At 39.5% G+C, this 25,343-nt stretch overlaps 1 protein-coding gene across 1 annotated transcript in view; it reads left to right on the forward strand.

Moving 5' to 3' along the window:
* The first annotated feature begins 3,606 nt into the window (after positions 1–3,606).
* The window catches only part of si:dkey-178k16.1 (band 4.1-like protein 1), a 39,830-nt gene continuing 18,093 nt past the window's right edge, over positions 3,607–25,343 (forward strand). The window contains exons 1-3 of the mRNA XM_040153163.1: positions 3,607–3,897; positions 18,761–18,849; positions 19,176–19,325. Coding sequence (XP_040009097.1) covers positions 18,778–18,849; positions 19,176–19,325 — 222 coding nt within the window. The 5' untranslated portion in view covers positions 3,607–3,897; positions 18,761–18,777. The remainder of the gene's footprint in view (positions 3,898–18,760; positions 18,850–19,175; positions 19,326–25,343) is intronic.

Here is a 25,343-nt window from a genome sequence, read left to right on the forward strand (position 1 = left end):
ATTAAACTGTTGCAGAAGAACGGGGCAACAGGATGATGTAATTAAAAGACCACCAGTCTATCATCAGACGGTGAAAAAATTTCAGTTTGTTTCATTTATTAATTTAAGGAACAATTTCCTCAACTCCAAACAGATGTTTTCGTCTGCCGCTACTTTCCGTATCTTCAGTACACGTTTAAATCACATACATCATGATTAATTTGCTAAGTCTGTTTCCACTGCACTTTGTCGCATTTTGCTTTAATCAATACACCAACTTTTCCACCTCAGCCAAGCGTAAAAACCTTTTTGCGATTTTATCATTTAAATATATATTGTTTTGGAGCACTTAATATTGTTCAATAAAGTTCAATAAACTTGAGATATCAAGCTTCATCAACAACTGTTTAGTCACACTGATGCACATTACAGTCAGACTTGCTTTCCTGTTATATTTTCTCAGTTTGAAGTCAGTTCTTCCTTTGACAAAAATACCTAACAACACTGTACCAGAATTAGTACAAACACAACACCTATGGTTGTTTCCAGTGACCTCGTTAAATTAATCAGACTATAGGGGTGGGAACTGTGGTTCGCATTGTTTAAATTTATATCAGAAGAAACAACCGTGCCTCAAGTTAACATAAGGCCACACAGCAAGTTTCCATCATGTATGTTGCTTACAAACTACAAAAAACTCTGGAGTGTTTTAAATCTTTACCAATGCATTCAACCTTTCAACCTTTCAACCTTTCAACTTTCAAACTTTCCACATTTACTGTCCCAAAGGGGAAATCTGTCTCACAGCCAGGTAAAACGCAAAACACACACTTGAACATAAAACACAATAAGTATGTAGCAAACGTGAAAATGTGAAAAATGTAAAAACAGATGCCCCTGAATCTCTATTCAGAGAGGAGAGACCTGCCATACAGAGGATGAAGAGGGCTCTCCAATATGACTTGAGTCTTTGAAATAGCTCTCTCTCTCTGAAAATGTTAGACAGATCAGCCAGTTAGATACCACTGACCTTACGAGCATCTTTACCTATATGGTGCAGCCTGTTCTTGTTCCCCATTGAGAGATTGCCCAACCAAATAACAATGGCAATGTTAATAACTGACTATCATAGAATTAAAGAAAAGTTTTCCACAGTCTCTGAATGAGAGTGTTGGGCTTCCTTCTAAAATCAACATACATCTTTCATTTTGGTTACACACTGGGGAGTCTGGTAATATGCAAATCATCTTTGTTTAGACACTTAATCTAATGGGTTAAATCAACACTCAACAGTACATCCATTAAGATCATTATTTCAAGTTACTGACCTCAAGTCAGAAGAACTAGTGTAGAAATTTTCTGAAATTATTAATGAATTATTCAAATTATCTTCAAAAAAACAGAAAATATAAACAAATCATGCGTAAGGCAAGATGGTCATGGCAGTATTTCATCTTAAGTGCCATTCTTTTATTTCTCAGAGAAATATTTAATGTCTTTTTCTGCCTCCACGAAATACGACCATATGACAGTGTAAAACTAGAATGGCACTCAGTAGACCACATACCTCCCCTGAGGTCAAACAATCCCACACATCTGTTTAGCTGTTATAATAGAAAAATAAAAGGAAAAAGGAATGAGTCTGATAGCATATTTAGCATATTTATTGTCAAACATAGTAAGTACAACTCTGTCTATAATGCAGATTCAGCATTTTCTTCCACCAGATCTAGATTATCTGGATCTGTGCCAAATTGTACAAAGTCATAGATCTCAACACCATAAATATGTGTGATTTTTTTCATCAAGACTCATATATAATTTGCTGAGCAATTGACAAAGATGTCAGAAAAATGCCCTCTCTCGCAATGCTGAGGAAAGTGATTAAAAAAATTCCTGGATTCGTCCCTTTCACACGATCTGCACCAAAAACTGAATGGGTTATTCCTTGGCCCATGCCCTCCACCAAGTTCGGTGTGAATTGGTTACATGCTTTTTGCGTAATCCTGCTAACAAATAAACAAACAAACCAACAGACATGGGTGAAAACATAACCTCCTTGGCGGAGGTAATTATGTTATGTCCTCTTATAAGTAAAGAGAATTATAGGTTTGTTCAGTCTCAGTGTGAAGAGGTAATAACTGCAAAAGTGATAATGCTTCATACAAGAGACAGAGCTTGAAGCACCATAAATCATGTATGGAAGTCTGGTGTGATGTCTTCTTCTTATGAAAGTACTAACAGATATATATAATTATGTGTTAAATCGAGGGTGCAAAGACAATGATTTGCTTTCAGGGGGTTAACTGATAACTGTTGTGCTTGGTGTATGGGTGAGGCGTGTACAGACTACACAATACACTGTACACTGTCCTTGTGTTTGTGATGTGTGTGATAATGGCCACAGGGTGGCAATCATATACCATCATCATCATCAGCAGCAGCAGCAGCAATCATATACCATATCCCTTCACAACTACTTGGAGTGCCTTGAATTTTGGCTCATATGTTCACAATGAATGTTACACTTTTATCCTAAATGATTTTAATATGGGTAGGCCTATGTGGCCAGCTGTTCAACATTTGTAATGTCTTACTTCATGCGTTACAGGGATAATATAAATATCCTATAGCATCGTTTTACACTCCAAAATTCTTCCCCATATGGCTATGAAGTCATTCCGTTGCTCATTTTTGCATTCCCCGTTAAGCAACCGAAGGAAACCCACTGGAGTGTGACAGGATCTCTGTCTCCCGTATGAAAATTTACATTTTAACAGGACATTTCTGCATGAAAGCCAAAGAGGGCGTTCAGCACAGAAGGCTCCTATGAGTCGCCAATGCAATACATCACCCACGTAGCCTTCAGCCGTTCAACAATCTTCTTGCTAGGCAGGGAACCATAGGACGACTTTTCTCAATGCTGTGAGTTAAAGTTGCACTTTTACATGCTTCCCACTGTCAAGCATGTCAGGAATTAAAGCTTGTGTTAGGTGTATGATCAAATACAAGTTGGCTAAGAGAGCTCTTCTGTAGCACAATACAACAGAAAGTGGACATTTGACCTCACATAATATAATATGCATAACAATTTGTCTTTTACTCAATTATGATCAAAGCAAGACAAAAGTTGAATTTTACATTGCATCTTCTTTGCTCTTTAGGCCCAAATCAATCCCTATGTCAACAACCATCAGTAACACTTTCCATTGGTTTTATGCAAAGTCAGTTGGCAGCAATTTGTAAATAAGGATGTGAAATGGCCTTTTAGCACCTGACAGGTGCAAAAAGAACATTTGAGGGCGCTCTGGCACAGATAGGATGAAGTATTGTTCCTTGCTTAAAGCTCTGGAGCTGCAGCTCAGCAGGTGTCCTCTCCTCGGGACACTCGAATTGGAATATAGGTTTATGACTAGAAATGAAATTGACAATCAAGAATCGAGAAACGTGAAGTGATTTTTTTTCCCAATCAAATTCTAAATACAAATTTTAAAGGAAATACAATATGTCTAATTACAAGTGGGTCAGCTCACAGTGACACTAGGCTAGAGAGCTCTATGTGCTTATGAGCCTCTTTTTTTTTTTTTTTTGGTCTCATTCGCGACGCCAAACGACCGAAGCATTGTGCTCAAGTGGCAGGAGACGCTGCGTGTCAGAAGCGGAGCGGTCCTCACATTGCCACGCACGACGTTAGGAGTTCCCCTTGCCCGCACCGTGAAAACGCCCCTCTACTCTCCCCCTAGCCGTCCCCTGCCGGCTTGTGCCTGTCTGCGGTCCCAGCCTGCAGGGCTACGTCTCCCGCGGCGGAGTAACGGCGCCCAGGGGCGGTGGCGGGGTCCGTCTTCCACTTTTTTTCCTGCAGTCTCAATGATCAGGATCTGGACTGAGGCTTGACACCCGGACCTGACAGGAGGAGAGGTATGCGTTCTAATTCTGTTTTTCTCTCTGACAGGAGGCTGGCGAGAGCGGAGCAGCTGCATGCTGCGTTTTTGCCGGTTGTTACGAAATGACATTGTGGGTGAGGAATGGGAAGCATCCTCACACCGGTGAAACGCTTTGCATAAAGACCGTGCTCTGCAATGCCCCGCACGGACACCGCTTTGTGCCTCAGGGGGGTCGTGGGGATGGAGAGGGTGTTGCCACGGAGCCTGAATCCGGGCAATATGGTCGGCAGGCTGCTCCAACGAGCGTCACAGAATCAGGGCATCCTTTATTTCGTGGATATCAAGGCCCAGTGGGGCAGGACGCTTCAGCAGGTGCACCTTTCTTTATCGTCTCACTGAAACACGGTGCCCGATCAGCTCCGCCGCTGGACTCATCCAGCCCACGTCCACCTCTAGGACCGCTTTCTCGGATCATGCCAGCGTGTGTAAAGATTGTGCTTTCTCTATGTGGAGCTATCGGCTAACAGCTGAGGCTCGGGATAATGAGCTAATTGAAGACGGAGTGTATTGTCGCGGGTGTGGCAGAGGGGGCAGGCGTGGGGCGCCTCGACAATCGGGGGGGTGGGGGGTCTCCCACATGGGTTGAATTGCACTGTGAGAAGCTGGGCCATTAAACTGGAAATGCCCCTAAAACTAGCAGCAGAAGAGTTTATCAAAGAAGAAACTGTACATTCATCTCAAAGAAAAAATAAGGAAGTTTAAAGAAAACAAGTAGTTAGACAATGGGTGAAGGAAATTGCACGTTCATAAAACATTACCTTTGAACATCTCTGCAATGGTTCTGAAATGTCCTCAGTTTTTAAAGCTGCGACTATAAAACTGTATTCCAGCTGTAAACCACAATCAAATGAGCAATAATGAGCAATTTAGGGATGTATTTTGTTTCTATGAACTCTATTCTCATGTATTCCTAGAATGATAGACAGTCTGGATTCAATTTAGTTTGGGTTGTGTAAACTGTAAACCAAACATAATTTGGGATTGCATTTGGACAGTTATAGCAGATACAGCAATCTGCTGGAAACATAAAAAAGTGAAGCTTAACTCTACATTTTTTGGGGGCAGAAACGAACAACACAGCCACCGAAGTAAAAGTTTGGCAAAGAATGAACCGACAAAGAGAGTTTAATAACAAATAACGTGCAATGTAAGCAACATCTACATAAGTGAACCATTCAGCAAGTTTCATTTCAAAACCTCCAGACAAGTCAGACTGATCAGTAATGCATCCTTCTGTTCACCCTCTTCCTACTCACACAGACTGTCGCTCCTTGTGTCTTTGGCTCCTTTGCAGCCACACCACAGGCTACCGTAACTCCCCGATTCTGAATTTGTGGAGGCAGAGTCAGGGAGGGGGCAAATTAGATCTAAAATCCATCCGTCTATCCATGCGTCTGTCCCTCCATGCATCCTCCAGTCTCATTTTCCTTTCCTTCACCTGCTCCACTTTCAGCCTCGTTGGCGTGCAATACAATGGTGCAGCTATAAGCAGTGGCGTACTCCTTTGTTACGCCCATGTGCCTGCTCACATTGAAGGGCAAAGCCTCTTTGTGTGGATGCATGTTGTGTTAAACACCTGCAGGAAAAATGATTGAATAATTGTTTTCAATACTGTTGAAGTTGGTTCAAGGAATCTCACTGCAGGTAATATGGTAACACAATTACATGCTAATTTCTTTCTTCCCACTGAGCGGTTTCCTCTTATCTATGACAGGTAAGATATAACAAACACTCAGGCAAACTCCTCAGTTAAAACAGTGAGGTACTAGCGAGGGTAAATGGAGAGTGTACACACAGTGTTCGCAGGCAGTGATTGTGCAATCTGTCACCAGTAAACCTGTCATAAGGGTAAAGGTTGGGTCTTATGCCGTACAGCCGCACCGTGCAGTTTTGTCCCTGCGTTTTTGTGCATGTAAATTCAGCATACATGCATGTTAAAGGTAGCACAGTTCAATACAATTTTCCCTTGAGCCCTATTTCAGGTCATCCTACAATTGATTTGTAATAGCTCACTGAAGCAGGGCCAGTGGTCTGTTCACAACCAAATTGGAATTCTTCACAAGATAAACCCCAAGTCGCTTAGAAGTTAGAGGAGCTTTCAAAGATAACAGTGTGTATTAAACTGACAATTTTTGTATCACCGTCACAAACCATATGTTGTGTGGATACATTGATTTGGCAGGTATTAATCTTTTGGTATCATTAAATGCTAAACCACAAATCAAATGCAACCGTAAGATGAGCCTGCAGTTTTTCTGTTTAGAACTAAAAAAGTGCATTTTCCAAAGAAAATGAGTGTGGTTGCTTATAGCTAAAAGTTATTACCTGAGAACATATAAATGTGTAAATGCATTTAGTCTGCCTGAGACTGAAAACAAAATGGAAGGCAGTCTGAGATGTACTGAAGTTTGAAAGTTCAGTTGTGGTGACCTGCTTAGTTTGAATGACTGAAGTGAATGAAAGTATGTTTTGGTAGTGACTTTGGAAGCTATATCGCATATTTGACTTGAATAGTCTCACCAGGTTTTTGAGCAACAAATTGTCCTCCTAAAACTAACATGCTTAAACCCTAATCTTACATAGCCTATACTGTATAATCTTACATATCCCTGTCCCTCCACAGTGACACACATACTGTAACCATAGATCTACATGTTGTGTCACTGACCTTTGGTGTTCATGGCAAACCATTTTTATGCAGACTAGAAAACGGCATTCTACTCAAAACTGATGGTCAGACTCTTCCACCCACCACCACTGTCTCCATGGTGTCACTTCATTGTGCCTGCCTCTACATGAGCTGTCACATTCGTCAGTAAAGTGCCATGTGATGGTTCACCCCTCCTTCCATGTCAGGAATGTGTCAACTAGCAAAATAATGCCTACAGGCTCGTTCTTTTTCTCCTTTATCTTATTTTTATATGCTTGACAGACGATGCTAGGCCAGGGTTCCCATGGTAACTGAATTTTAAAGAAGCCAGTCTGATGTCTCTGTGTTAAGTATCGTTAGTGACGACACTCCTCTGTGGTCAAATAGAAAAAAACTGAACTGCGCTGTAGGCACAGCACAGTGCCTGTCGTTTTCTCGTCATTGTGGTGAAGAGTGAAGATAGGTGTTGTGTTTTTCTTTTTGACTCTGCAAGTAAAGTTCTGCAAAAAAAAAAAAATCAAAGTGAAGGAATCATCAATGTGAGAATGGAGAGGATGTTTTTACTATAGGAATGGGAGAAAGGTGCTTGCCTTCCGTTTACAGTGTGACCGCTGTGATAAAGTGGAATATAATCTTGGGGTTGTTGGGCTATATGTTCATGGATAAATTGCACTTGTTAATTAATTATCACATGCTTCAATGCATTGTTCATAACTTCTACTGAGAAACCTGGAGAATGTAGTTTTACTGGAGGTAACTTTGCATACTTTCTTCTTGCTTACTCTTGCCAGCTGAAGTCATGATGTTTACCGGGCTCCTTAAATACAGAGGGGGTGCCCACCCTAACAGCAATGGCTATAGGATGTTATGCACACAGTGAAATAGCTTTGCTATACTATTTTATACACATATACACAAACGTACACATACTACAGAATCTTGTATAAAATAAAAATATGTATAGCCTCAAGTCTGCCTCGCTCTATCTCACTGTATATGTAAAGTCCAGCAGCATGTTATTCTGTCTGGACTGTGTTTGGCAGTGATATTATCAACAGTATTTCAACATGTCTACAATCATTGTCACCTACTCAAGTCTCTGTACAGTAATTGCTCTTAAAATAATCTTTTTTGATAGAAAAATCTTAAATTATTTAGTAGTCTGCGTATGCGAATCATGTCCTAGGAATTCATATTGCTTTTGACCTTTAATGTGATATTCCCATGTCTTGTTACATATCTGACATGACCCCCTTCACTAAATGGATGTAAGATTACTTTGTGGCGTAGAATGGAAGAGGCTGGCTCTTCCACTTGTGTAAACTGATTAATATTTAAGATAATGATCTCATAAATCAAATAATGCATTTTGACAGCTGATTTCGAGAGATTTCACTGCCTGATTTGTTTTAATCAGTGAGGATTAACTTAACAATGACCCAGCCCCCTGCTCTAATAATTTTGATATGCACATTTGCCTCCATCTTTGAATCCAAACGATAATGAAGCAGACACAGGTAAGTCTGCAATCACACAATCTGTATTTTCATTTCAGCTGAAAAGGTGGAACTTAGAACTTCAGATGTTGAAGTGTAGAACCTGTAATACCCGCTGCTGATGTGCAGACCCTTCCCTTGGGAGAGCCCTTATACCATGTCGACGGACGTAGCACAACTCCCTCTGGGCTTGCTTTTTTCTCAGGGAAAATGAACTTGCAGACTCATTGGTTCGGAAACTGTATCATTTGTCTCCATTGTGGGGTGACATGATTTGCAGCAGAGTTAAAAGTCGTGCCACGCAATCTACTTCCAAGACTGCTGAGTGCGAAAGGTTTGGAGAATGTGTGTATTTGGCTTCTCCTGAACAAGGACATCTTGCCACTCCCTCTTCCCCAACCCCACCGTCCTATACCTGGTTTCCCAGAGCCAGCCTCTGCCTAGCAAGGATTGATGGAATGGCTGTGTATTCCATTACAAGGGAAGCACTGATTATAAAGCCGAGATGTGGAGGGAGCTGCATGATGAAATGCCAAGGCTCCTTGAGGAGTGTTCAGTGATTGGCTAATGCAGTGGGTGGCTTCTGTGGATGTCAGTGTACCATATAATACTATTGCCTTTTAGCAGCAGTAGCTGCTTTGAATATGTCTGGATACACAATAACAACATAAAAATCATAGCTATTCATGCTAGTTGTCATGGTAACCATTATAGTCTTGGTCACTGTGTTCATTATATGTCCATGCAGAGTGTTTGATTTAAAATACTGGTCATTTTATACAGCAATACCAGCGCGCAAAAAGTAAAATTATGTCGACCAAGTGACCAAGAGTCTACAGTCATGCTGGTGATGTAGACTCTTGGTCTACATCACCAGTGATGTTTTTGCTAATCCTAACAAGCTAACATGCTTACTGTGACACTACCAACATGCAGATGTTTAGCAGGTTTTAATGTTACCATGTTCACCATCTCAGTTAAGCGTGTTAGCATGCTGCAACTGAGGCTGATGGGGATGTCATTAGTCTTCCAGGTAGTAAATCATAAACCAAAGTATTGGACATACTAAAATTCTGACCGGCTGGTGGCACTACTTGAAAACTCTAGGGATCATCATCAAAGTTATTAAGAGTCATGCTCTGGACACCATGGCTATCTGTACCAAATTTTATGTGAATCCATCCAGTAGTTGTTGAGAGATTTCATTGAAAACTAAAAATGTCAACCTCATGGTGTCCTTAGAATAAACGTCAAGGGATTACCAAAATCAGTAGGATTCATCCTCTGGGGAAGATGAATGTACAGATTTTTACAGCAGTACCTTCATTAGTTGATATGATATTTCAGTCTGGACCAAAGTTGGTGGAGTAATGAACTCACATTGATCCCCATTGAGCTTTTTTATAACCAACCAAAAATGAAAAGTATTAAAGATTGATATGGTTCAAACAATCCCCCTTAGTGAGGATTCTCAGCCATTACAATAAGTTTCTTGAAACGTTCCATGATATTTATGGAGTTAATTTACAGCTGAAACGGTAAAAAAAACCCCAACTCACTCGTCTGTGATTCCAGTCACAACATCATCTCAGTTATGTTAAGTTAGATCTTTGAAAATTAGATTTTTAGATTTACATCTAGATATTAGTTGTAGGGATTTCAGCCACTATCTGAAAAACTATTGAGTATTTTGATCTTAAATCACATTATGCTTTGCTAGCTTGAGCCCTACCTGTTACGTTAGCAATGTAACCTGAATAGCAGACATTTTTCCCTGTTTATGAATAGTGTGTTGCACTGAACAACGTTTTTCAGACACAAATGAAAAAAAAAAAAAAAAACCTCTAGATGCCTAGAATTCTGTTTTCTCATGGCCAGACAGGGTCATAATTTAAATAAGAGTTTCTGAAAAACAGATAGGAAGATTTTTTTTCAACATTACCTTGGAATAATACTGTGGGCTAAGACAATATTTTTTCCAAGAATCCTCGTATTAATACCAGAGTGCTGACATGGCAGATCATCAGTCCTTCTGCACTGGTAACATCAAATGATAAACACTGAAATTGCTGTTTGTGCTAGTCAAAGGCACCATGGAGAGGGATTAACTTCAAGAAAGTGCCAAAAATCCATTAGGGCAGCCAAACTGTCAAGTTAACTCCCTGGAAAACAACACTTTTACACTTTGGATAAAAAGAAGAGACCTGAATCCATATTTATAGTCAATTAGAATTATCTCTTAAAATGTCCTGAAAAAGACAGATGGTCTGGTTGGAGCAATCTGTCTTTTTTTCTTAGTGAAGGTAATATCCTTTTAAATCTCCAAATTAATGACTAGCCTAATTAACAGTACAGTTTGGGGCATACTTTGTTCATTTTTGTAAATGGCGTAGTCACAAAAGACTTTCTGGGAAAGGAATAAAACTGCCTGGAGATTACAGTAAGCATATTATCTACAAAGAGTGCTCGTCCCTGCAGCACATTATACATACTGTAACTACTGCCACTACTACTACTATTGCTTCTTCTACTATTACTACTGCTTTATTGACATAGTACTTAATTATTTAGCAATATTAAAATACATGTAAAGAGGGCACGCCCAAAATGTTAGGTTTGCATGGGAAAAGAGCAAAGACTGTTAAATCAGTTTTTATAAAAGCCTGTCTGTAAAAAAAAAAAAAAAAAGGATTAAAATATTCACCTTAATATATCCCACATCCTAACCCTGTAAGTGAGGTTGTTGCATCCCTATGTCAAAAGTTGTAATGACCAGTTTGTTTAGTCAGAAAATCAAAAAGGTCAGAGAGCCATTGCTGGATGATAGTAACTTAAAACTAGTGTCATCATTAAAAGGTCAGTGTTAAATACAAAAAAACAAAACATTACAAAAACCATGTGTAGCCAGATACTATACCACTAGCCTCTGAGTGGGGCCCATTAGGACTACATGTTAACTAGCAGTAACTTCCAAGCCATTTCCAAGCTGCTGCCCTGCAATGCTAAAATCCTGTTTTTATAACCACAATGTTGTTTGACAAAATCACTACACACATAAGTTAAAGAAAACAGCTGTACTGCAATTTCAGTTATATTTTCTTGCAAAATGATCACTCAAAGAGAAAGTCAGAAGCTTGTTCAGGCAGTGTCAGCTGCAGTGCCATCAATTGAATGAGACGCATAAAGAGGTGAGCCTGCGCTGGGATAGCCCGACCTCACGCTCGCAGGGCAATACTAGATTTGTCTGAAAAGTTGTTAGATTTGTTGTTAGGTGCTTTTTTGAAAAAAAGTCGCTAAAGGGTTCGGAAAAGTCATTAAATCTAGCGACAAAGGTGCTAAGTTGGCAACACTGCCTGTAAACAACCCCTAAGGTGGACTGGTCACTATTTACAATATTGCATACTACTTCAACTGACATCCTCCTTTGCTCCCGTCATTTCAGCCAATGAAATGTAATTATGGGGTGTAATAAGCTGCTTCCACAGATGACCTATGGGCTCCTTTTTTACAGGACAGTCTCGTCTGCTCAGATGGCAGAATGGTCTTGATTGCTTTTAGAAATCTGGAGCCTGAAACCTTCCTGATTTTCTTTTTTGTTTAATTTTTCCAAAATTCCAGATACTTATTTTACAAAGCTTTGATACTGTGACCAGAAAAGGTGTTGATGACACTGTGACTCTTGCTTTCGTTACTGTTTTGCTCTCACATGCTATTTTAGGGATCTTTTTTTTCCTCCAATATACTCTGGAGGGATACAAACACATTAGCACATGCACAATTTCCTGACAACATACTTTGTTTGAGGAGCTAGAGGAAACTACACGTTGTCATCCCTGTGTTTCTCCTGCTCTACTGTGACACATTTTTTGAGATGCTATATTTGACAGATTTCTCTTGCCCACCTGCTGATGAAGGATGGGCCTATGGGCAACTGATGCCTGCTTGACGCTTAAATTTATGGGTCTCTAAATTGACATTCTTTGTCTGAGTGATGGCATGAAGACAAATGGGAATAGGCAGGCCATGGTGAATGGTGCATCATGGACATCATTTTGCCCTAGATGCTCAGCCATTACATCCGTTACTATCCGGTAATATATCTGAGCTGTCCTGCTGCCCATGATGCATTATTTAGGGTATCACATTGTCTGCATTTTACTTCCTTGTTGGAGAAGAGTTGACGTTCCACAGTTTGAGACTTCCTTCAACTTTATTGAGTAAAGTTTTAAGTCTTTCAGTTGGCCCAAGTTTACATCAGGACCACTGAAATTCTTAGGAATGATTACTATGTATCTGGAGTGACTATGAAATATAGAGTGCAGAGCAGGTAACCTTCAGAGATAGACTGAAAGGCAAGGCTGAAAGAGTCCTGAATGAGAGGACTCAGTGAAAAATAAGTCTGTGCATGCATATGTGTATACGGTAAAGGATTTGCACTGGTGTTTGCGACATTGGTGCATGTTTGTGCCAGAAGCAGTGAAAAAGATCTGTATAACCCGGGTGTAGTTACTAGTTAGGTAATGTCTTCAGTATTTTTGGGGGAGTTTGAAGGATTTAAGGGGCTACATTCTACGATGGAAAGTTAAACATGGAGAGATTTAAAGGCTAATTCCACTATTCATGCAGTAAGTATCTTTAAGCCAACAAAAATGGAAGAAAAATAATAAAACTAAGTATTTCTTTGGCAGAAAGTTATTATTGGCAGTGTGGGGAAAACTTGGAAAAAGAATAGAAGCTTTCAGGTAGGGAACTAATATTTACAGATAATATGATTGAATGTGCAGCTGAATAAATATATTGTGAAAACATCCCAATAATTAGAAAGAATTAGACATTTTCATATTTGATCCTGGGGGTTCTTGGTATTTCTAAAATCTTGGCTACATCCCTAATACGAACACATTGACACACTGCCAAAGCTTTCTAGGTGGAACTCGCCTTTTGTGTTGAGCACACAAATTCGGTATGTAGACTCTACTTAGACTTGATAAGACTAATAACAGTAATTATGTGTTTCATAGGGCATACGAAACTGAAACAGGTTATGTTCCAGACCGAATATCCTATACCTAATGGTTTTGAAAGAGTACAGGTTACTTTGTGAAGCTGATAAATTGCTATTTAGAATGCCAAAGAATTTATCAACTTTATGTTGATTTGTGAGGTGAAATGCAGTATAACAGATCCAAAAACCTCCATCTAAAACATAACCATACAGAAGCAACACCTGACAACACTTTTGAAGCTTCAATAAAAGTATTCATTGCATGACTGATCACATTTCAGAGGTATTCGTGTTGTTGTGTCCATCCTTTGTTCAATTTAAATCAAGGTGATGAGATGTGTAAATAGGCAACTGTTTGCAAACAAGTTGCCATATCACCTTAAAAAGTGATAATATTGTATGTCAGTATTGTGTTCAGAGGTTGTTTCTGCTGCCCCCATTAGGCTAAAAAATTGGTTAATGCAAGTTTAAGTTTTGAATGTTCATGACTAAATAAGCACCAATTAAAGCTAAAAGGAATGTGTGGGTGTGGTTTTATCAGATTTGACTGACATGGCATCTACCTGGCAACCTAAACAAAGAATCCTACAGCTATTATCACATTCTAACTCTGATTCTTAAATTACTCAATTCTGATTGGTGCACACAACTACATGACATCACGTTTCCAACAGCGCTCAGCCCACTTCCAACCAATGAGAAAAGTGCAGACGAAAAACATACAAAGATTGAAACATATAGTTAACAAATTTTATTAACATTCTAAAATGTTTTTCAGGGCCTTTAAGATAAATCCCTCTGTGTTCATTCAGCACTGTGGAAAAATGTTGAGAGAGACCTGCAAAGCTTCCCCAGTTTTTCTATATCCTGTATATCACATCGACTTCTGTCTCTCGATGCAATTTCAGTGTTTAGTTTTGTAATGTCGCAACCTTTAGCTAGTTGGAGAATTGTTTTCATGAACACAGAAACATTTAAAACTCACCTACTTATGTACACATACAAACATACAGTACACCACAGTGCCCGCACAGTTTGAGATTAATAGACCAGAGTTGAAGTAGAGTGGAAACTGGGATTATTTTGGTCATCTTTGACTCAAGCAAATGTTAAAACCTGTTTTCCAGTATCACAGTGCTGTCTCAGAATAATGGAATTTAGTTAGATAACCATCCTAATATAAGAACTTTCCCAAATGTAGTCTGACACTATTTTAATTTGGTCCATAAACTTGTGAAGTATAAATAAAAAAGTATTCCTGTCTCATTTAAGTAAAGAAATGCCAACTCACCTAATGCAACTATTTTTGGAGGCCTTCAGTCTCGCAGACTGTTTTCAAAGCTCACTTACTCCAATGCAGTTATACTTCACTGAGACTTTCCTTGATGCTTGTTATTTGAAGTTCAGTAACCAAAGAAAGACCTTTAATGGGAATCTGTTTGAAGACAATAACTGTTAAAAGGAATTTGGAGTCAAAGCAGCCATGGTACTACACACATCTCAGTCTCCATTATCTCCCTCACACAGATGATTAGGTGTGTGGAGACCATAACCGATGTAGAGCCGGAGTGATTGAATCACAACGTGACCCAAATGAAAGAATTAATTGGCCTCGCGATCATGATGTGTGTGAAACAAGCGGCCTACAGTCTCTGACAATGATCTATTAGGATTCCTCTCGAGTTTCCTTATGATTTGCTGACACATTGCTCTGACAGCTGCTTTATGGGGTTGACGTTCACACTTAGTGGGGGTATTACAGTGGACAGATGTGATTGGCTCATGTGAGTGAGTGGCATTATTGTGGCCAAGGGGTATAAGAAGAATACTATATAACCACAACGTCCCCTAATTGAGTCGTACACCTTTCTTGCATGTCATCTCACTTTCACTACCCATATTTCCTGTCTGCATCTTGACTTTACAGAAACAATTAAAGGCAAAAAATAAAAAGCAAAATATAGGCCTCTGTAATATGGTTGACATCAATATCACATGAATCAAATATATATTCTACCTTCAATATAAAGTGGACTGTAAATATGGAAAATAAATGCAAAATTGCATATAAAATAGTCTAACGTTCAGTCTATAGCCCAATCAATACTGGATTTTTGATTGATTCTGATATATACAGTATACAGTGCCATGAAAGAGTTTGGGCACCCCTGGTCAACATTTCTGTTACTGTGAATAGTTAACTGAGTATTAGATGAATTGTTCTCCAAAAGGCATACAGTTAAAGATGAAACATTCTCTTCAACATTTTAAGAAAGATTGGTGTATTATTTTTGTTTATACAATTTAAGAGTGGAAAAAAAAGGAAAGGAGCACCATACAAAAGTGTGGGCACCCCGAAAGAATTGAGCTCTTATAACTTTTTACTGAGGTCTCTGACCTTAACTAGCTTGTTAGGGCTATGGGTTCACAGTCATTGTTAGAAAAGGCCAAGTGACGCAAATTTCAAAGTTCTATAAATACTCTGACTCCTAAAACCTTGTCCCAACAATCAGCAGCCATGGGCTCCTGTAAGCAGCTGCCTAGCACTCTGAAAATTTAAATAATTGATGCCCACAAAGCAGGAGAAGGCTGTAAGAGGATAGCGAAGCGTTTTCAGGTAACGCTTTCCTCAGCTCGTAATGTAATTAAGAAATGGCAGTTAACAGGAATGGTGGAGGTCAATTTGAGGTCTGGAAGACCAAGAAAACTCTTAGAGAGAACTGCTCATAGGAATGTTAGAAAGGCAAACCAAAACCCCCATTGGACTGCAAAAGACCTTCAGGAAGATTCAGCAGACTCTAGAGTGGTGGTGCACTGTTCTACTGTGCAGCGACACCTGCACAAATATGACCTTGATGGAGGAGTCATCAGAAGAAAACTTTTCCTGCATCCTCACTACAAAATTAAATGTCAGATGTTTGCAAGGGAACATCTAAACGAGCCCGATACATTTTGATCAAGTCAGAATAGAACTATTTGGCCACAATGAGCAAAAATATTGAGAAAAAAAGGTGTAGAATTTCATGAAATGAACACCTCTCAAACTGTTAAGCATGGGGGTGGATCGATGATGCTTTGGGCTTGTGTTGTAGCAAGTGGCACAGTGAAAATTAGACTGGTAGAGGGAAGAATGGATTCAATTAAATACCAGCAAATTCTCACCATCACACTGTCTTTTAAAAAAGCTGTAGATGAAGAGGATGGCTTCTACAACAGGATAATGATCCTGAACACACCTCAAAATTCACAATGGATTACCTAAAGCGGCGCAAGCTGAACGTTTTGCAATGGCCCACACAGTCCCCCAACCTAAACATCAGTGAAAATCTGTGGCTAGACCTCAAAAGAGCAGTGTAGTACTGACCATGCAAGATGCCCAAACTTTTGTTTTGGTCCTTTTTCCTTTTTTGTTATTTTGAAACTGTAAAAGATGAAAACAAAAAAATCTTGCTTAAAATATTGAAGAAATGTGCCATCTGTGTTATGTCTTTTGGGGATCAATTTTACTTGCTTAACTATTCACAGTAACAGAAATTTTGACCAGGGGTCATGCCACTGTATACTGTATATCTCAGAATCAATAAGTATATACTTTACACACACACACACACACACACACACACACACGACAATGACATTTTTTTTTTTTTTTTAACACGTGTTATTACTGGAGTTTTGTTACAAACTTTCATGGAAATCGATCCAATAGTTGTTGAGATATATTAGCCTAGACAGAAGTAGTGGACTCTATAGTATGGAGTGTAATGAACTGTGTCACTGTTATGCTTTACATTAGAGAAAACTATTCACACATTTAAAACAAAAACTTTTATAACTGTGTCCATTTCTAATCATGAATCATTTATTTGGAAAACATAATTTTAATTGTCTAATTGATAACAATATACGATCATATCATTAGTAGACCATTCCACCAAAGGTCAGTGTCGATGACAACATGAATAATTTTCCCAACCCTGATGAAGTGTGCTAAAAAATAAAGTTTTATTGTCGTTAGTATTAGACTTGTGAATCTACATTATGACTGAGATATTTTTGGATGAGTGGGCGGATGTTTTGTCGGTTGTTATTATACCAATTTAAGGTTCTGTTCTGCTCCTCCCTAATGACAGTTTTCCACAGAAGCTTTGAACTTTTTATCAGAGCTTCCCATGTCCTCTTCTTACTAATCCCTTCCTCTCATTAATCTCATGCCTTATTTTATGCGTTTTCCACATTTTTTAAACATTCGAGCTATAAGGTTTACATTACAAATGTCTTCACAAACATGTGATGAAGTGCATAGTAGTATACTATTCATTGACACTTTGCTTTGAAGCAAGAAGCACACTCTCTTTATGGCTTTAAGGCTGTTTTACACTTTATATGTAGTCATTAATCTCTCCAGTTTTTAAACAATATTACAAACCCCACAGGCTAACGCATTTCCTGGAATTTCTTAAAAAGAAAATGATACATTACACAGCCGAGCATGCATTTCTTGCTCACAATTTTGTCTTGAGACTGAAAAATGGGAATTTAAATGGGAAGATAAATATATTCAAGGAAGGAAGGAACCTAATAATTAACCAATTTCCACCTTGTATTTTTTGCCAGACCTGAAAAAGGAAGCACATACTTAAATCTCTAACACTGCCCCATCACAATCCAATCTTTCTCAAGAAATGGTTTCAGTAAAGAATTTAAACAGGTGCTAATTCTTAAGGAAATTTCTCATGTCGTCTTGGAAAATTTCAGCTGACATATAAGAAATGTTAAACCCGTGACCCCGTTCTCACTTTTCATAATAAATCTACAGATTGACTCTGGGCTTTATCTCGGACCATTCGTTTCTCCTAGCTGGAGCACCTAATCTGAATATCAGCTATTTATACTGTATGTAACTGAGTCCAGCCCAGTAATAGCAGTGGTCACCTTCAAATGACAAGCCTCATCTGTCTCCAGCTCACCTTAATATTGTATCAGCATTGCTGTATGTCTCACTCTCCAGCCCCTTTATTTTCCTCTCCCAGGTGTCTCTCCCAGCTCTGCCTTTTATTCTGTGCTACTCTTTTCTTCCTCCTGTCTCATCCTCAGACTGTTGTCACATTCCCCTTGCCCTCTCCTTCCTTGTTGTCTTCCTCCTTTCCCCTCTCTCTCTCATTCTCTATCTCGGTGTGTCTGCTGTCCTGTGCGGTGCCGCAGGGCTCTCTGGCTGATGTAATTTATGCGATCTCCTTTGCTAGTGTGAGAAGAGAGCGTCCTGGAGCCAACACTCTTCATACAGAGTGCTCCTGTGGGAGGCTGTGAGCCAGCACTGACTGAGCCACTCTGTTTCTCCCTTTCACCATCCTCCTGTGCACAATGACCATGCATGTGAAAAAGACACTCAATCTGCATAGTGGTAGGAAATAATTAAAAATACCATAGTAGCTGTCAGCTGCAAAGGAGATGGGATATGATGTCCAGGTATCAGCTCCGTGGCCAGTCATTACACCACATCAGTTTAAGTGAAGATTGGGTGGAAAGTGTAAGGATGGTAAAGTGTTTTGCTTATATCTCATGAGTCGAATCTATGAGGAGTCCATAGGCGGATTGGACTTTGAAAAGTCTTAAACACACCACACTAGTTTTTGGAACAGGAAGAGATTTGCTGTTGACTGAATATGTTTATTTTTGGTTGCAGGACTGAAATCCATTTCTATGACGACAGAGAAGGCTTTCGCTGGGGAAATGAAGAGCGCAATGGAGGGTGATGCCCGGAGGACCAATCAGGTGGGAGCGCTGTGGAACTCATGGCAGCTGTAAATCATTCTACCCAGGACTCTCAATCACTCAGGGACCCTCTGGCGTTCTGTTTGATATGCAAGGAAACTAGCCGCCTCTGCCTCTGCCAGCAACTTTAACATCTTAGAGAGGCAGCTCACACTACTTCATGCATTGGATGATTGGTTTACATGATCAGAGATTTTGGTTCTAAATCACTTTGCAAGACAACTACATAAAGCCCCTTGAGATTAAGAATTCAAATGTTTAAATGAAGGACAAAGTAAAGTGTTTTCAAGATCACTCACTAAGATGAAGGGTTTTCTCTCTCCTAGGTTCCTGAGGACCACGGGGAAGTGGATGATAGTTCAGAGAAGACCCCCAGTAAAGCCTCAAAATCACCCCAGAAAAGCACCAAGCGGCCCAAGACTGTCCCTGTCAAAGTCACTCTACTCGATGGTTCAGACTATGAGGCTGCAGTTGAGGTACACGACTCATTTTTGTCAGCAAGCATGGAGACAATTTCTTGTCAATCCATGCAAAAGGATTTGACAATGAACATGTCATTTAAAAATTATTACAACTTTTAATAGATCTGGCCATCACTTATATAAGCAATAACAATATTTTATTCACTAAGTTTTTGCTGAGGAAAACAATAAAATGAAGCCCAACAAGGCAGCACAAGAGCAGTGAAACTGTCAGAGATTTAAAACAAAAGGTTAGCCAGAATTATTCACTGGGGAAAACAAAGGTAAACAATAGAAATTTTACCCAAACTTTCCTGACTTCCTGGTCCAACTTTGACTTACAGTACTTGCTATGGTTGTGCTGTCGTGGAAACTGCATGAATATCATAACATCAATAAACACACAAAAAACTGTAGTAAATGAGTATAAAAATATATACTGTACAATATATATGTTCACTTATACAGAGTGTCAGCAGAGTTTCCCCTGAATTACAGTGAAACTCCTTTTTTATACCATTAGAGAGATCAAAAAAGTGAAATGTCATCAGCTCTCTGCCCAACAAAAATGAGATTTCAACTCCCATACACCATTTGGCAAGAGGCCATGAGCCGTTCACAGGTATGCACTAAACATACACTAAATGCATGCACAGGAATTCCAGGAAAGAGGCTTTCTTAGTATGAAAACACAGAAAATCTGGTTACACTTGACATGACATCTTCAATTCTTCAGCTACATAAATCCCAGTAGGCATTTAAGCAAAGTAATCAAAGGCACATAGTCGTAACAGAGTGAATAAATAATAAAACCAATAATTCATGGTAGCTTACTTTCACAGTGCACACACACCGTTTTCTTGTGCATTGATGGGACACATCCAGTTCCTTCTTTTATTGTGTTTCTAACCACCTTGTTTTATATGCATTTTCAATTTGCGTACATGAAAACCTGAAAAGACATTTTGGAAATTTGTAAAGAAGTCATAAAAGACTTTTTATGCTTGGCTTAGGTGGAGGGGTGGTGTATCGACTAAAACAAAGTGCAGAGATAAAAATGGAAACCGTATTATTGAATAAAACAAGAAGTGCATGAATCATGTGACTTAAACGTCAGTCAGGCTTTCGCTTTACTGAAGAAATGACAAAAGATGAAAAAACAAACAAACAAACCAAACATCAGCCCCTTGCTGAATGATGTGTACCTTGCTGAATGATGTAACCTTCCTCAAACTGATACCTAAGACAAACATAAATGCCATATTGACATGTTTTCCACATTGTTTTTGTTCAGTTGAGGTTCCACTGGTTCCCTTTAATTGAATGATCTTCCCTGTTCTTCTGCAACAGTTTAATGCCACACGAACAGAGATTTAGTGCAAGTGTTTTTCAGCTCTTAATATTAGAATAACAGTGATGGATAGAAACACGTATTTATTAGCTTTTTGTCTTCTTTTTTTTTAGCAGATTTTCTGGAAATTCAGTTTAATTTGCTCTACATATGGATGGAAACGTGAATACTTTCAGTTTTACCTTCAAATAAAATGGTTTATACATTTTGGGTAATCTTTCTGCTTGTTCACAATTAGCCCTTCACAACCTGTCTCTTTTCGTTTGACGACTTGTTTCTTGCTCCGTCAGACTTTGTTGTAGCGACAGCCCCATGTTCCCATATCTCAGTTTGGGGGTTACAGTTACATAGTGTTGAGTCCATCCTTCAAAACATCAGGACTCGCGCATTCGTTTAGTGAAGTATGCAGGACGCAAAAAGTTAAATTCACATGTTTATTAGAATACAGCCGTGTCTTAAAGATTGAGGTTGCTTACAGAGCTCTGGACCAGACTATGCATCCCTGGCAAGCATACAGCATTCACATCAGTTCACGAAGTCTGAGTGTCTATTCTCTCCCTGGTCCAGCAGATATTAGGTTTAAACATTGTAAATAACATTGTCGGCATGGTCATCTTTTTTATTGACTGAGACCTCAGTCCCTCCTCAGGTATGTGCCTCCCTCGTACAGACATTTCACTCTGGACATGATTGACTCTCCCCATTTAACGACTTATCTGTAGAAAAAGAGGTAGTAAAAGACAAGACACTACACAGCACCCAAGGACAGTTTCTCAAACTGTCATGCCGCCTCCATATAAGGGGTTGTTTGTCACATATAGACAACCATCTATCTTTGGGTGCATTCCTTGCAGACACCTCTGTTTATTACCAGCACCTGAGTGTAATAAGCACCACAAGCCACTTTCTTTTAGTCTCATAACAAGATAATATATAAAAAACACATAAAAATAACCCTTCAATAGCTATCAAAAATGATGGCCATAACTTCAAAAGTCAGAGCTTTCCTTTAGAGCTGCTTCCAGCTTCACAGCTAAGCACTCAGCTTCCCCGATTTGAATGGACCCCTTGACTCAGCACAGTCCACCAGAGTACACCTCAGTAAGCTTTAGTCTCCCTCGGTAATACATGCTACTGAGTCAGGAAATGCAGCTCTGTTGCTTTTCTCACTACTAAGAGGGGGAATGACGGGTAGAGGGAGATGAGATGAGCTCCGCATTGTGGGGGATGGAAGGCTGAGATGAGCAATCCCCTCCATCCTTCCATAAACCATGACTCTGTAGCCTTTTGTGTTTGTAAACAGACAGGTGTAGCTCGGTGAATTCCCACCGCTCTTGGTTTATTTGAACTTAACAGTAGTCTACACGCTCATGATTGAGTACTGCAGAAAATTTATTTGCTCCTGGACATGAAATTACTTCTCAGGAAGAGCAAAGGGTGTCGAAGGGGATGTTCCATACTAGAGGGAGCTCCTGCGCAGGACTTACAGAGTTGCCATGAAACACATTAAAAGCAGCACTGCATCCCCACTGGCTGCTGCTATGATGGAGTGTGATGGTAAGGATCTTGTTGGCTGCTTGACCTCAGTCATGTCAGCTATTTTTGTTTTATGGCTTACCGCCTCCCACGTGACCTCACATATTTTACTCAGAGGCAGCGAGTGAAGAAATATGTCAGGGGTCCTGACTGAGGCATCACACACAATTTCCTTCAACTAAAGCCACAATCTCTCCCTCTGGCTTGCATATGTGAACACATACACAGGCATAAACATTTCTTCATGTCACCTGGGCAGTAGAGGTATTGGACTTTGACAGGAAATCCATACAGGTGACAGATGAGTGCTCTTATGTTTGGCCGGATAGAAAATAGAATGAGTGAAGGAAAGAGGAGGGAGGAAGGATGAAAAGAGTGGGGGAGGAGGTGGAGAGTAAGACAGAGAGGAGGTATATTTCGGGAGTGCTTGTTTGTGTACCGTAGTACGCACGAGTGTTTATATCAATGTGTCTGTAAATGAAAAAGACAAGAAGGGACACAATGATGAATGCAGTGAAATCATTACTTTAATTACAGACATGATGTCCACTGAACAAACAGGCCCTGATGATAAAAACACAGGGAAGCACCCTCAGCCTCCTAAGGATGTTTGGCTCACAACAGTATAGATATTGATTGAGGCTCAATGCGTTTACGTTGTCCAGTCCTTAACCTAAAGCCTAAGAAATAGCTTTTGTGCATTTATCCTCAATACATCCTGTACTGGCATTTTTGAAATGTGTTTCTTTCCCCATTATTTTCCTGAATTGTAATATCTCTGACCTAAAGCAAATCATTTCTGTAACTTGTTTCTCTTTGGGAGAGGGAGGCAGCAGTAGCAGAAAGCATACAGTAAATATTGGACAACATACATCTATGTATGCCTAGGATTAAATTTACAGTCTAGAGTGCTCAACATACTTAAATGTAAATTGCCTCCTCAAAGAAAACCAGCAGCTCCATACATGTGACGTTCATGTGGTTTACAAGTTAAAGCCAAATGAAAGATTCACAACACTGTGACAAAGCTTGTCCTCCTTTGAAAAAGGCTTAAAAGATGATGCTATCCGGTTATCTATATTCTTTATCAGTCCCACCTGTTATGCCAACACCAATCTAAAATGCATCCCTAGACAACAGCTCTCTGCTTCTTCCCTTCTTAGGAGATCGGAGTGCATGGTCAGCTGCAAAGCTGAACGTTCATCATTTTGCTCGAGGGAGCTTCAGAACATATACTTGCCAACACTGTATCACTGTCTGATTGATGGGCAGGTTTTATATGTTCTACACTGCTCGACATCCTAAGAACAAGTTTGTCTATACTATGCTTTAAACCACTAGAAGGACCCTTAAAAATTCAAGATAAACTGATTACACTTTGGAGATCTGGGGTTCTTCACTCCAAATCCCAAATCATTTTACCGGACAAGAATTGTTTAGGAATTTAACAAATCTAGCGCAGGGTTGGCGGTTCGATCCCCAGCTCCTCCCATATGTTGATGTATCCTTGGGCAAGACACTGAACCCCAAATTGTTCCTGATGGTCAAACAAACACCTTGCATGGTAGCCCGCTGCTCTCAGTATGTATGTGTGGGTGTGAACATGGATGAATTGTTAAGCAATTTGGATAAAGCCACTATATAAATACAGCCATGTAATTCCCCCACCCCCCAACTGGTCATGAGTCAAACCTGGTGAACTAAAGCTATTATTAAAATGACTCTGGAAACAGAATATATTAGGTCTATCGACCTTTAAGTATTACAAATTATATGATTATTGCATTCACGTGGCTTGTTCTTAATTCACATGTGATGCTGCTTAATGTATCCTTGTTTATTTCAACTGAACTAAAAAAAAGTGTCACACCTGTGAAACTTTTTATTTTAGGCTGCTGTCCACCTATTTTATAATTTAATTTACATTACTCACCTTGAGTACTACTACTCAGGCTGAAAACAGTACAAAGTCTTCTGTGGTTCTGCAGGGAGCTTTCTGAAGTCTTCCTAATAAATAAAAAACATGTTGATGTAATGGGCATTTATCAATGAAAGCTGTTTAAAAGGTATTTCAAGAAGATGTAGGTTTCAAGCTTTCTGAGTTTCACCCATAACAGGGACTAAAAGTCTGACTCTTGAAACTCCCTAAATTGTACATAGGTACAATACTAAATCTTAACTTGTATAATTGTTCTTTACTGGGATTGTTTGTCAAAACAGAATGCAATTTTGATATTAATTTTATGCAGGTAAATGAAATGGTGCAATTTATTTATCTTTCATGTCACAAGGCTACTGCAGGGTTTTGTATAACTTGGCTGAAGTCATGGCTAGAAACTAAACTGTAGCTATGAACAAAGCTGTGCTTTTACATTGCATAATAGAAGATACACCAACTCAGGCTAACTTTACCACATCTTTACAGTTTTCATAGAGCCATTAGATTCCACAGTGCTATCTTTCCACTTGTGTTACTTAAAGTGACTAACTTCAATAGATTTACTTTCTCCTCGGTCAGCCATTAACCCATTCACGCACTCGTTGTCTCTCCTCATCTTGTTTGCGTGGGTGAGGCTATCAGCAAAATGGATTTCTAGGATTACACCAGATGGCTGCTAACACAATCAGTCCACAGAACTATTAACAGAAATGTGATTGGAGCCAATTGGAGCAACAGCAAAATCCCATCAGCAGCTACCGAACTGGCTGCCATGCTTGGGGGACCACATGAGATGTGCGTTGCAATTTCATTTTGTTGTAAAATCGAATATATGCGCCGCTCTCCAAAAAATCTCTGACTGTAGCCTCTGCCTGTTAAGCAGCAACATTCTCTCACTACTTTGCCGATGCCAGCCTCAGTGCTGCAGGAAATGACTATTTATTTAATTAAGAGACCGATCACTATATAATGGTAAATTAATTAGCCTCACTTAAATTTTAAAAAAAGGTATGCCTACTTACCTGCCAGATTTTCTTACAAGGGCTGAACAAAGCTGCGTAATGGCCTTGTAGTAACCTGAAATAGAGAAAGTGAAATGGCACACGCACACACAGCAGGGACCTATTACTTCTGTTTCCATGGCAACAGTTGCTTGGTTGCTTTATCGCCATAGGAGCCACGTTTCCCTTGGAGATGAAGCTGGCGT

The sequence above is a fragment of the Xiphias gladius genome, chromosome 18 (genome assembly GCF_016859285.1).
Source record: "Xiphias gladius isolate SHS-SW01 ecotype Sanya breed wild chromosome 18, ASM1685928v1, whole genome shotgun sequence".
NCBI classification, from domain to species: domain Eukaryota; kingdom Metazoa; phylum Chordata; class Actinopteri; order Istiophoriformes; family Xiphiidae; genus Xiphias; species Xiphias gladius.